This window comes from Pan troglodytes, chromosome 7 (assembly GCF_028858775.2).
Source record: "Pan troglodytes isolate AG18354 chromosome 7, NHGRI_mPanTro3-v2.0_pri, whole genome shotgun sequence".
NCBI classification, from domain to species: domain Eukaryota; kingdom Metazoa; phylum Chordata; class Mammalia; order Primates; family Hominidae; genus Pan; species Pan troglodytes.
In genome coordinates, this window is record NC_072405.2 from 142,886,800 (window position 1) to 142,901,445 (window position 14,646).

General features: G+C 36.8%; 1 protein-coding gene across 9 annotated transcripts in view; it reads right to left on the bottom strand.

Annotated features, from left to right (window-relative positions):
* The window catches only part of DNAAF11 (dynein axonemal assembly factor 11), a 103,882-nt gene that overhangs the window by 52,134 nt on the left and 37,102 nt on the right, over window positions 1-14,646 (bottom strand). For all 9 annotated transcript variants that reach the window (XM_063816028.1, XM_009455928.5, XM_063816029.1 and 6 more), the window contains 3 exon segments: window positions 14,327-14,499; window positions 9,163-9,386; window positions 1,694-1,876 (listed from right to left, as the gene is read on the bottom strand). In XM_063816028.1, the coding sequence (XP_063672098.1) occupies window positions 1,694-1,876; window positions 9,163-9,386; window positions 14,327-14,395 (476 nt within the window). In that variant the 5' untranslated portion in view covers window positions 14,396-14,499.

The following is a 14,646-nucleotide window of genomic DNA, read 5'->3' on the forward strand; positions in this document are numbered from 1 at the left end:
ATTCTATTTAAAAGATTACTGAAAGTATATAGAACCTTAAATAGGCAAATATGGCCAATATCTAGATCAGATGAACAAATCTGTTTAGATGATGGAACTGTTGGCAATTCTTTGCCTTAAATTTCTATTGTACTTTTAATACAGATTTTGTGTCAGTTAACTTTACTTTGGAAAAAATCATTCACACTCTTCTGCATTTTAAACTGGGCCTCCAGATCCAATGGAGTTAATATTTCAATGACCCAGGACAATTAAGGGTCATCCACAAGCCCTTGGCTTCACCCTACTCAGTGTAAAGCAGATCAGAGTTAGGAACAAAAGATTTCTTTTGTCCCTGCTTACACCGAGTTAATAAAAATGGCAACACAATCAGAGGCAAACATCTCACGGACTCACTGGATTGGGAAATCTAAGGTGTCCAAAACATAGTGACTCAGATCTCCCTCCAATTCAGCCTTACTTTATTAGGTAACAGGGAGTAAAAAAAAATTTCTCCTTATTTCAGGCTCAATTCATAATAGATTAGATATTATTTATACATACCCACAGATATATAAATATAACATATGTGTGTATGGGTATATATGTAAGAAATATTTCACATTCTATAAACATGTAGAACTTCCATTTCAAAGGGCTCTTGAGTCTGCAAAGCACTTTCACATGTATAGGCTCATCTGATTTTCTTAACAGTACAGTGGGGTAGGTAAGACAGGTATGATAATCCCTGTTTAGCAGATGAAGAAACAGATGAGGAGAAGTTAGGTACTTGCCAACATCACACAGAGGGTAATAGTGGAGTCAAGACATGCATACATAATCTTATTCAATGCTCTTCCCAATGGACTGTGTGGTCCCTTAGTGTGCAAATGCTAAGGGAACTCCCTTAGCATTGATTGTTATACCTCCCTAAAACTTCATGAAAGCAGCTGAGATTTCAAATCTTTTTTACTTCTAGTTTCTTGCTTTTAGTTGTTAATCACAAGGAGAGATATTGTGTTTTGTTTCACTTGAGTCATTGCCATGTAGATTACTATATTTCAGGGCTAATTTATCACATTCTCAAGCTCATGAATAATAAGTATTCCCATAAGTTATATATTTTACATACTAGACTTAAGCAATGACATGAAATGGAATGACACAAAATCTATTTCTGAAAAAGCTACTCTGAAGATAATAGCATAAAAATCCTAGCTTCTAACAAATCATCAAATTATATGTAAACAACTCAAAAGTGAAATCACACTGTTAAATGTCCAAGAAAGTTGTATTAGGAAAATAAAATGTCTAATGAAACTAGTTTCCAATTCTTCACTTTGCAAATTAATAGAAAAGACTCAAAAAGGAGCCCATCCATTCCACAAAATGACCTTTTTCTAGGCTAGAAATACTAATGTATTAGTGTAACCTAATACACTGTTATTAGGCATATTAAAAGTGGTAAAAAGCTAAAGATATACAAACAAAGCTCTACCTAAAATGTCATAATTCATGATGTTCTAAAGAAGGTACTTTGATATTAATGAATGTTAGCCAATACAATTCAACAAAAAGCTATACTTAGAAAAAAACAAAATCTATATATGAGTGCTAAAGGTTTAACACAAATAATGGGTCAAAAAATGGGCAATCATGAAAATATAGTTCATAAGTGGCTACTGCTTCCCTCTCCTAGGAAAGAATGAAATACCTTAATTTTTCCTGATTTTTCCGTTGTTTTTCCATGTGTCTAAGAGTTTCCAATCTTGATTCAGGAGTAAACAAACAGGGCTTATTCCAGAATTCCAAGTCATCTTCACTGTTGTCTAATTTCTTTGTGTTGTGTTCCTCTATGTCTGGTGCCTGTAGGTGGTCTTTGCTCTCTAAAGAGGAACTAGGAAAAACAAATAGAGCACTTAAGAACAATAATGGATTCATGAGCTTCATCCTTAATGCTGGCCCTTTAATATCTATACACTTTTCTTATGTTATCTTCTTACCTTCGAATGACAAAGTGACTCTGAAAGACAGTTTAACCAGGCCTGGTTACCCTGCATGGATATGTAGTGAGATCAACCCAAGGCTGTTAGCATTCATTACATTGAAAGGTTGAATAGGGCAGGCCTTCATCTTCTATCATCAGGAATATTGCTGTAATCAGATTCCAGGGTTCACAGACCTGACTGCTAAGAATCACCTGGGGAGCTTTATAAAAAGTACAGATTCCTGAGCTCTCATCAGAAAGCCTATTCAGTAGATCTGAAGTAGTAGATCTGAAGCCTGGGAATCTGTGTTTTATAATATTTTGCAAGAGATTCTGATTATCAGACAAGAAATCACCCCACTTCTAATCTTGTACCTGTCAATTACACTCTCCACACTACTCCCAGAGGGACTTTTCTAGCAGGCAAATTGGATCATGTTATTTCCAGGTTTTTAAATGATTCTCTTATCTCCAAAATTCGCTTGTGGGACCTATGGCAGCTTCTTTTTTTTCTTTTTTTTTTGAGACGGAGTCTCCCTCTGTCGTCCAGGCTGTTGTGCAGTGGCGAGCGGTCTCTGCTCACTGCAAGCTCCGCCTCTCGGGTTCACGCCATTCTCCTGCCTCAGCCTCCCGAGTAGCTGGGACTACAGGCGCCCGCCACCACACCCGGCTAATTTTTTGCATTTTTAGTAGAGATGAGGTTTCACCGTGTTAGCCAGGATGGTCTCGATTTCCTGACCTCATGATCCACCCACCTCGGTCTCCCAAAGCGCTGGGATTACAGGCATGAGCCACCGCACCCGGCCGGCACTTTTTATAGTATGGCCTGTGTCTAGTTTATTTTTCATGGATAACTTCTGATTATGTAGCTTTACATGGTAACAGTTCTCTCTTTCCTTTTATTCATGTTTTGTGGACTGTCAGAGAATTAAACAACGTCTCTGTATGTCATCAAATGGGTATTATATGAGATATTCAGTATTTGTTCAACATGGATCCAAAATATATTTATTAAGCATCTTCTGTTGTGCCAGACACCAGAGATACAACCCTGGCCTACATAAACCACGATGCTACTTTCAGGAGATTCTATTCTTGTGGCAAGAAAATGACATCATTTAAGCAATAAACATTAGGTACAGTCTCTCTCCCCTCACCTCTCCCTAGAATAGACACTTTATTAGATGACATTAAATGAAAAAATTACATGAAGCCTTTAATACAACTACAGCAAATAATAGGTACTCAATACATGTTGGGTTTTGTTAATGAATGAGGTGACAAGAAAGGCTTCTTTAGTTGATCTTCAAACTAAAGATATTTTCTTCATTTTGAAAGTATCTTTTCAAATATATTTTCTTTATTTTGAAAATATTGTGAAAGATACTTTTCAAAGGGATGAACTGAAAATACTAGAACATGAAATTTAAGTAGCATCAATAGAATATAGAGTAAAATTCTGCTTAGATTCTTTACAGATACAATGCAACTAAATATTTTAATAAGCAAAATAATGCAAATTGCTGAAAATAAATAAATTGCTTTGCTATACAGCTACAGTTCTTTATGGTATTGAAAGAATAATCTATAAAGGGTATCTATAATATTCTACAATATTCTAGATAATTGCCACTGAAATAATTGGTTCCATTCTCATTTAACCATTTAAATTATATTTTTCCTGGAAAGTGACTAATTGGTTCAATCTGGCCTTTTGTAATCCAAAATAATAATTATAAAAACATAAAAATAACAGTACTTAAGAAATTCATCAGAGATATGAGCTAAATAACATAAGTCTCCAAGGAAAAATGCATATAAATGTGTGTAACTGGTTGATGAAACAGAGTGAGCTCATTAGTGTATGATCAAAAAAACTTTCTCTTCAACCATTGCCTTCAAACCTGCTCTCTCAGAACTCTCTTCCCATCCATGAGCAGATCCCACAGCTCTGTAGTCACTTTTAAGAACAGCATGATCTCAGCTAAACATTCATTTTCAGGTACTAAAGGGTCTAAAGTTTAAATAAAAGTTCAGACCTAAATTTCAAATCGAAGCCATTCCCTCCCTCTCCAACCCATTCTCTCTCCTGGCCCTGTTCCAGATTGGGGTGTGCACGGGAAGAGGGACACCCTCTCGTTCTACTTTTCATTGTCATCCATTCCTTCCTCTGAATCCCATACCACTGGGCCTCTTAGGTTCAGAGTCTTCCTGCCTTGAGAATTTGGGGCTTGGGAAGATGAATGAGGAGAAGAATGTGAACATGCTTATATGACCACTCCTATTATAACCTGGCTGCTGCTACCCTCACTGGGACCAATATCCAGATACTGGTTTCTCTTCCTGCAAGCACCTTTGTCATTCTTGGAGACACTACAAGAGCCCTCCAAGTGTACTGTTCACTGTAGAGGTGGTCAATATACTTCCTGGCTCCTTTTGTGATAAATCCCCAGCTTCTGCCACTGATAATCCACCCCCTAGTGTCTTATTGCTGCTGTCCTCTTGGACAGCATCTCTTCAAGACAGCTCAAACCCAGCCCCTTCTACCATGTCTACTTGGTCTATAAAATATTCACAAATCTGGCTGGGTGGGGTGGCTCATGCCTGTAATCCCAGCACTTTGGGAGGCTGAGGTGGGCAAATCATGAGGTCAGAAGTTAGAGACCAGCCTGACCAACATGGTGAAACCCCATCTCTACTAAAGATACAAAAATTACTCGGGCATGGTGGCACACACCTGTAATCCCAGCTACTCAGGAGGCTGAGGCAGAAGAATCGCTTGAACCCAGGGGGCAGAGATTGCGGTGAGCCGAGATCGCGCCATTGCACTCCAGCCTGGGTGACAGAGTGAGACTCCGTCTCAAAAAAAAAAAGATATTCACAAATCCTTGCCATGTGAAGTGTGAGCTGTTTCCATTAATACCTTCTTCCCTGATCCCTCTGCTTTAGGCTGCTCCAGGCCACTTTCTATCTTTTCAATTCTCCAGGCTGGAGGCAGGCTCTACCTAGTCAAGAGGTAGATGTTCATCTCCCTTTCTTGCAGCCTCTAATTCTCTGTAGTGTTTCTTCTTGAAGCCTTGAGAGGGGAATAACCTCCTACTCCTCCCCAACTAATTCAATGATTCAGGATTTCAATGATTCTCCTCCAGAATGTCTACCTTTCTGTTCAAATAGGCTAAATAGAGTGAGAATGATGAAGACTCAAGGATCAGCCAGGCCTATAGGGGAGGCAAGAAGGCACCTGCAAGAAACCCCACTGTAAGCTTCTACTAAAGTACAAGGAACAGACCATTTTAACTTTTGTAAATTTTTATAAACCAAGGATAGTAAATTATCTCCAAGATATTGTATGTGCCTATTACATAACTTTGATGCAAAACACCAGGAAAAAATACAATCAGACAAGGATATTATAGCATAAACTCACTGATGAACACAGGTTCAAATATTATAAATAAGATATTAGCAAAATCAATGGAGCAATGCATTAGCAAATAATCATGGACAAAGGATGCTTATCCTAGAAACTCAAGGATGGTTTAATATTAGAAATTCTATTAATGTAATTCAACACAGTAACAGAAAAACACTATTGTCTCCATAGATTAAAGGAAAGCATTTAATAAAAATCAATATAATGCATGTGATGATAAAAGCTCTTCATCAACTGAGAATAGAAGGAAGCTTACTTAACATGACCCAAAATCCCATAGCAAACATTATACTTAATGATGAGAAATTGCAAACATTCTTTTTAAAGTCAGAAACAAGATAACAAGATACAGATACCCATTCTTTTTTTTTTTTTTTTTTTTAAGACGGAGTCTCGCCCTGTTGCCCAGGCTGGAGTGCAGTGGCCCAATCTCGGCTCACTGCAAGCTCCACTTCCTGGGTTCACGCCATTCTCCGGCCTCAGCCTCCCGAGTAGCTGGGACTACAGGCGCCTGCCACCACACCCGGCTAATTTTTTGTATTTTTAGTAGAGATGGGGTTTCACCATGTTAGCCAGGATGGTCTCGATCTCCTGACCTCGTGATCTGCCCGTCTCAGCCTCCCAAAGTGCTGAGATTACAGGCATGAGCCACTGCACCCGGCCCAGATACCCATTCTTAACGCTACTATTCCACTCCATACTGGAGGCCTTTGCAGGCACCATGAAGAAAATAAAGTAGAAGGAGAGGGATAGGAAACAATTTTTCAAGTTACTCCTTACAAACAATTGTTTTTCCAACTAGAAAATGCAGGATTGCCTCTTTTATAAAGGTTAGCAAGATTAACACAATATCAGTATACAGAAATAATTTGTCCCTTTAAATATCAGCAAAACCAATTACATCTATTTTTAAAATCTCATTCTACAAGATACTTAGAAATAAATACAATGAAAGATGGTTTAAGACTTTTATAGAGAAAATTTAAAACCTCATTGAAGGACTCAGAAGAAGATCTAAATAAATAGAGCTCTTCCAAGGTTCAGCAAGGAAAGAATCAATGTCATGAAGATGTCAACTTTCCCCCAATTAACATATAAATTAAATGTAATTTCAATCAAAATTCCACTAGGGATTTTTAAGGAATTTGATTAGCAGCGGATTCTAAAACTCATACAGACAAGTAAAGAACTAAAAATAGCCAAGACAACTTTGAAAAATGAGAATATCTCCTACCAAATATCAAGATATGCTATAAATCTATATAAATTAAAACCAGGCAGATGTACTCCTATGGAACAGTCTAGAGAACTCAGAGATGAACCCATGAATACATGGTTAGAAGGGATATAGTAAGGGTAGCATTTCAGATCAGTGGGAAAAGAATAGCACCTTAATCAATGGTGCAGACAATTAGCTACCCATATGAAAAAACAATTAGTACCCTACCCTATACATTGGCAAAGGTTAATTCCAGATGAAAAGATACAAACAGATGTGGCACGGGGATAAAGAAGAATTCCATAAACAAGACAAAAATGTACAAATAAGTTTAACTACATTAATATTTTTAAACTTCATAAAACATAAGCATTTATAATTAAAGACAAGTCACAGACTGGTAGAAGACACTTGTAAAGCACAAAACCACCAAAGAATGTATTTTTTTATTTGTATCCAGAATCTAAAAGAACTATCAATAAGAAAAAAAACTTAACTACTTATTTAAAATAAGTAGGGGACTTGAATAGAGGATATCTGAATAACAAATAAACATATAAAAGATATTTAAAATATTCAAATTCACTAGTAACTACAGAAATGCAAATTAATTTTTTTAAAAATAGAGGATACTATATACTACACAACACACTTGATTGGCCAATATTTTTAAATATCATATTATCCAGTATTGGCAAAGACTGAAAACTCTTGTATATTGTTGATATATGAGTATAAATTATTACAACTACTCTAGAAAACAATTTGGCAATATGTAAAAAGTTGAAAAGATGTCATGATTGTAGCAATGCCATTGCTAAATACCCTGGAGAAACTTTCATACCTGAACAAGGAGACAAGGGCAACATTGCTTGAATATCTCAACAAATGTTCAACATGGATTCAATAAATATTTATTGGGCATCTTCTGTTGTGCCAGGCACCAGAGATACAGCCCTGGCCAAGAGAGACCATGATGCTACTTTCAGGAGATTCTATTCCTGTGAGAATAGGAAATGGGAATAGGGAAAACAACGTGCATGGCCATCCAAAGAGGGATGGCTGTGTCCAGGCTGACCAGCTGGCACCACTAGGAAGACCACATGTGTTGTTAGAGCCGCTGCACATTCTGATGGGTCAGGGCAAATGAAACACTGGTCATTAACTACTTTGAATATTACCTCTGGGATAAATTGTAATATATTCATCCAACAGGATATTATTCTATACTTACAATGAATTAGTTTTGCATGTCTTCATGTGCGTAAATCTCGAAAACATAATGTTGCATGAAAAGCAAAGCTATAGAAAGGTATCATTCATGCTAAACACACATACTCAAACTACTATTGTTTAAGGAGGCATACTTGTGAAATAAGGGTATTAAAAATACGGATGGGATCAACATATATCAAACACACACCAGCTTCAGGATAGCAGACGCCACTGGGATGAAGAGAGGAATGGGATGAAGGGGAAGTCTTTAAGGAGTGTCTGCTCTCTTAATGATATTTTATTTCTTATTTAAAAAAAGGTCCATCATTCTCAGCAAACTATTGCAAGGACAAAAAACCAAACACCGCATGTTCTCACTCATAGGTGGGAATTGAACAATGAGAACACGTGGACACAGGAAGGGGAACATCACACACCGGGGCCTGTTGTGGGGTGGGGGGAGGGGGAGGGATAGCATTAGGAGATATACCTAATGTTAAATGAAGAGTTAATGGGTGCAGCACACCAACATGGCACATGTATACATATGTAACAAACCTGCACGTTGTGCACATGTACTCTAAAACTTAAAGTATAATTTAAAAAAAAGTAAAAAAAAAAAAAAAGATCCAAAGCAAACATACAAACTATTGTCATTTATTAAATCTAGGTGGTAGAACTACAAGCTGCCTATATAACTATTTTCAAACATTTATGTATGTCTGAAATATTTTATAATTATTATTTTCTCAATTTTAAGGGATTCTGTTATCTAAATACTTAATACTTTCACTGTATGGAATCAAATCAACTGACTATAGTTGCAATTCACTTAAAATAAACAAACATGAAAAATTTAATTTTTAAAAAGCCAATTAGAGAGTTATTAATCACATTAAAAATGTATTCAGTATTTTTCTGAAATCTATTCCAATTCAGAAAATAGAATGTTTTATGATGCAATTAGAATTATTCAAATTATAATAATGTGATTTGTATTTAACTTTTCTAAAATATTCCTAGTTCGTAAATCAAAGTACACCTGTTAATTCATCTTTTCTGTACACATTTTATGGATTTCTCTGAGAATAATTTTAGATGCAAATTAAAGTTGCTAGTTTAAAAAGGAATTTTTCCCCCAAGGAAAGAAAGCCTTACAGAATTGTCACAAGCAATGGGATGCTCATATTCTTCCATCCAAAATTCACATCATATTTCATTCTTCAAATTAATCTGGAATATAAGTGTATTGCAAACAACTTGGAAAGAGAATACAGTTTGCTGCTTTTAACAAAAGTTAACTAGAAAGTAAACTAATAATTTACATACAGAGTAGCATTGATGTCTGTGTACCAACGTCCATCAAAGCCTGCGTTACTTCTCTTGTCTTCATTTTTATCCTCTTCTTGGTGTTTCCTCTGAGCCTCTTCCTTGAGTTTGGCTCGTTTAAGACAGTGATCTTTTTCCTGCTCTCTGATTTGTGGTTCAATTACTGAATAGTCCTGCAATGCCTTAATCCTTTCTGAAGGCTCTATTTCTTTACCATCCAACCACTTAAACAAAAAACAATAAATATAGTACAATTGTTCAAAAGTAGCAGTGTGAATCAGCCCCAGGTTGATTTTGATTAGAACTTTTTAAACTTAGAAATAATAATATACCCGATAGTGATAGAGAATTAAAACAATATAATTAATGGGAAATATCAGAACATTGTTCTAAATCAATGTTTATTTCATACAATTTACACAGTTTAAAAAATACCTTTACTAGTAATAATAATAATTAGGTCTGTTAAAACTGATAATTAATACAAGCTCTCAAAATATTTTATATTAATTTTATAATTGCTCACTATGTCAAAAATGTCAATGCTTAAGTCAAATCATAGCTTCAAAGTACAACAATGGCACTTCCCAAAAGCTCTCTACAGAAAAAAAAGGCCTTGAATATTACACATGATTGGTCTCTAATACAAATGAGCCCATGTTTCACCCTTAACAACAAGACAAACAGGCTATTGTTACAGCATTGTTTACATCTGATACTTCAATTATGATTTTCCAAAGTAAAATATTAAAATAAAAGCATCAACTAAAGTTCTAAAATGTTAAAGCTAACAGTTTAAAGATACCTATTTATCTACCCTGCCTTATTCTGCAAAATGAGGCGAGGTATTTAGGAAGGGGTGGTTGGAAGATAATGGTTCCCCAAGAATGTCCATGTTCTAATCTCCATGAATGTTACCTTACATGGCAAAAGGGGCTTTACAGGTGTGATTAGGTTAAGGATCTTGAATGATCAGGATGATTCTTATAAGGACCACCGAGGTCCTTATAAGTAAAAGAGAAAGACATGAGTGTCAGCGTTAGGGAGAGAGGTAAAGTTGAGGCCATGAGCCTAAAAATGCAGGTATCCTCTAGAAGCTGAAAGGGGCAAAGTAAGGGATTCTCTCCTAGAGCCTGAAGAAAGAATAACCCTGCCAACACCTTCATTTTAGCCCAGTGAAACCATTTCAGGCTTTTGATCTCCAGAATCATAAGGTGATACATTTGTGTTGTTTGAAGTCACTAAGTTTGTCTCAATTTGTTACAGCAGCAATAAGAAACATAAAAAAGGAAAAAAAAAAACACACAAAGATTTAGTCAAATATAAATTAAAAAATTATTAGAATCAGCTGAATTATAAGACAAAATTATGTAGAGATTTGGAAAAAAGATAATGCCACATATGCTCTGGTCATAAGGACTCATATGGTTGCTATAGATGGGCTGCAGATTTGGTTCTGAGCTTCTTGGCAGCCAAAGCGAAATAGAAGAACATAATTAGTTACACAATTTTCATGGTCTTTAAGGAAAAAATACAGTTTGTAGCTTTCCTCTAACATGCAGCTCTAAAACACATTTCTAGCGCAGAGTTTCATAATGGAGATATTGAGAGATGTCAAGCATTGTTTCTGTAGAAATATGGCCATACAGTCACAGGTTTCATAAGGCTGTTTCTTGTAGTATCCTTCAATAAAGGTATCTTCATACCATTACTTATGAGACCATAATGATAAATTCAATGCAATAAAACCTATTATTTAAGGCGTTAAGTAATTGTGGTCCACATACTTAATTTGATCTAATTTAATACAGGATTGGGATCAAATCAATTTGGAAATTTTTGGATAAATGAAATTTACTTATTTTGTAAGTATATATAAGTAAATACACTGATATAAATATATGAATCAACATAAAAGTAAATATATTTATATATAACTAATACTATATAAATAAAGCACTTTCATAAATTTCTGTTAAGTCATCCAGTTTGCGGTACTTTGTTATATTAATTTATATAGTATAATTTATATATAAATATATATTAACATAAATACATTATATATAACTGTATATTATAACAAGCTAGAAAACTCTAGATAAAGATAATTTCTTTCAACTGGGATTTCTTCCCAACAGAACCCTGGGGAGCAAGGTGATCTTTTCTTCCTTGTAATTGAAGTACATTGATTGATTGATTGATTGATTTCTGTCTTATAAATGATGTAAGTCTATTTTGATTTAATTAGAACTACATTCCTAAAAGGCTATGACAACTGAACCCTCTGTCACTTTACTGACAGGAGGCAAAAGACCTCATATTAATAACTGATGACAAATTTGGGACTGTACCCCAGCACCTATTCTAGGAACCTCACTTTTTTAGTGATTTCTGTCAGTCTTTGAAATTGGCCCACATTTCCTTCAATCCAAAATCATGTCTGAGTTTAGAAGGCCTAAGAATCAGAGATCCAGTTTTAAGCTAAGCGTTTCTTGATCTTTCTTCACCCAGGATTCCTGCAGCACAAAGGTGGAGTGTCCACACTTATTGATAATAACTGTGCAAGTGCTGAAGCAGAAAGAGGGACACTAAGATGTACTGAAGGCCTCACAGAACTCCCTTGAAGTAGGAATTATGATCCTACTATACATGAGTAAAATGAGGCACACAATTCACAGGCAGTGGAAGCAGGTGTCAGACCTTGGTTTGTCTGCTAACAAATCTGTTTCCCACTATACTGCAGGGCCTACCTACTTCTGGAGTGGCTCAGACACTGGGAAGAAAAACCTTGAAAAGGGCTGACTCTCCTCACACCTCTTCTATGTGACTATCTAAAATAACTACTCTGTTGTTTTGGGTTGAATTGACAAAAAAAAGATGTTGAAGTCCTAATCCCCAGTAGCTCAAATCATGGACTTTTGGGAAATAGGGTTATTATAGATGTCCCCTGACAAAAAAAGATGTTGAAGTCCTAACCCCCAGTAGCTCAAATCAGGGACTTTTTGGAAACAGGGTCATTATGGATATAATTCACTGAGACTAAATTATCCTGGAGCAGGCGGGCCCCAAGCCAATATGACTGGTGTCTTTATAAAGAGACAGTCTTGTGAAGAGGAAGGCAGAGACCCTCAGGGTAATGTGTCTACAAGCTCAAGAATGCCAAAGATTGGCCAGCAAATCAGCAGAAGCTAGGAGGGAGGGCATGAAGCAGATTCTCCCTCGCAGCCCCTGGAAGGAACCAGTCCTGTCAACATCTTGAACTTGAACGTCTGGCCTTCAGAACTACAAGATGATACATTTCTGTTGTCTAAGCCATCTAGTTTGCAGTACTTTGTTACAGCAGCCCTAGGAAAATAATACATTTATTAACACAATTCCTTTCAAGCAGCTCACAAGCTTTCAATGAAATGGTAATTAAGACTCTAAAGCATATCAACCTATTTTTACATAGTAGTAAACATATGAATACAATTTTTCAAAAAGGGGCTGTTTCTATTGAAGCAGTTAATTTGGAGAAGTCTTTCTGAAAGGAAAGACTTGATCCAAAGCCTATAATTTAACCCGGAGAGAAGCGGTGAGTGTGGGTATAGTGTGAATGGTGGAGGCATCAAGGTCCGACTCACATAGGTTCAGATCCCACCTGTGTCACTTGCCAGATATGTCAGCCTAAACAAGCAGCGTTCATTCCCTGAGCCCTGACTTCCTCATCTCTGAATGTACCTAATTGTCTCCCTGAATGGGTCTGGGAGGATCAAAAACACTGTGCCCAAAGTACCTGGCACAACCTCTGACCCTGTCTGCTGCAGCCATATGATGGCTCTCACACCTCTAGCCTGACCAGGCTCAGCTGCGGTGGCCATGAGGACTCCTGGACCCTTAGCCCTTCCAAGGGAATGGCTCACAGCATTACACTACAAGATCTAGTTCTATGATAGTCTGGGTCTCATCAGTTCATTTTCTAGGAAATCACTGTATAATAATGATCAGTTTAGGTTATGTATGAGACAATTTATCATTTATTCTATATTCAATTACCTGAATCACTCATTCTCTTAATCTGAGAAATTTTACATTAGAAGAAATGTGTTCCATTAATCCAGCAGTCAGCAGTCTCTTGACTGCAGAGAACACAGAAGTCTAAGAAACAAACGTCCTTTGAGAACTGAAAAAATGCCTATTGCACAGGCGATGTATCCGTGCATTCTCTTTCCAGGAACATGGAGCCACATGCAGGCTGGGAACTCTTAGAATTACATGAAACTGAACATTGCTATCTTAATATTCTCTGTTGTATGATTTCTCAAGAAATAATATTTTTTCCTCAGTTCTAAAATTACTCGATTGGGGGGATATGGTATAAGAGTAACATACGCAGTAGTGGTTGTCAAATGAGGTTCCTGCACCAGCAGCAGAATTACCAGATTTTGTTAGAAATGTGAAATCTCAGGCCCCATGTCAGACCTGACCCAGAAACCCTGGGGGAGGAGCACAGCAGTCTGTGTTTTGAAAAGGCCTCCATGTGTTCTGATGCACACCAAAGACTGTGAACCTGCCGGGCGCGGTGGCTCATGCCTGTAATCCCAGCACTTTGGGAGGCCGAGGCAGGTGGATCACCTGAGGTCAGGAGTTCAAGACCAGCCTGTCCAACATGGTGAAACCTCATCTCTACTAAAAATACAAAAGTAGGCGGACATGGTGGCACATGCCTGTAATCCCAGCTACTTGGGAAGCTGAGGCAGGAGAATCACTTGAACCTGGGAAGCAGAGTTTGCAGTGAGCCGAGATCGTGCCACTGCACCCCAGCCTGGGTGACAGAGCAAGACTCCGTCTCAAAAAAAAAAAAAAAAACAAGTAATAATGAATTCTTATCAGTAATGATGAATGTTCTTCGTAACTGTGATTTGAACTCATTGAGAAAAAGTCAAATTAAGTTCTGTGTGTTTTGGATGAGAAAGGTGAAAAGTATGCAATTTATTTTTCAGGGATTTATTAAAACTATTCAAACAATATTAAAGGTCTAGCCATTCAAATAATTACTTTGGGCTCTGTGGAATATTCCATTATCTGAAGCAACACATTCACTGTTGCTGCCAGTAAAGCAGGAATTATTGTAGTTGCTCATTCTCATTTATCTGTGATTTCTGCACCATTAAAAGAACCATACCTTTAATTGTGGAAGAGTTGCTACCACGAACTCCCTATAGTGGTCAAAGGAAGCACATGGGTTCCCCATGAGAAAGAGCTCCTTCAGATGGATATTGTGCTGCAAGGTTTTAATGCTGCTCAGCTCTCCAATGAAATTTACAGTCAAGTCAAGTTTTGCCAGCTCTTCACATCCTGTTGAGAAAAATAAAGTGAAAACAAAGCAAACAAAGAAAAATCACACTGGTAACAAAACGTGTGTAACATCACATAACAGAAGTAACAGTTGTAGTATTTTCAGTCTGCTGATTTATTGCATTGCTCATCATGAAGTGATTCTTC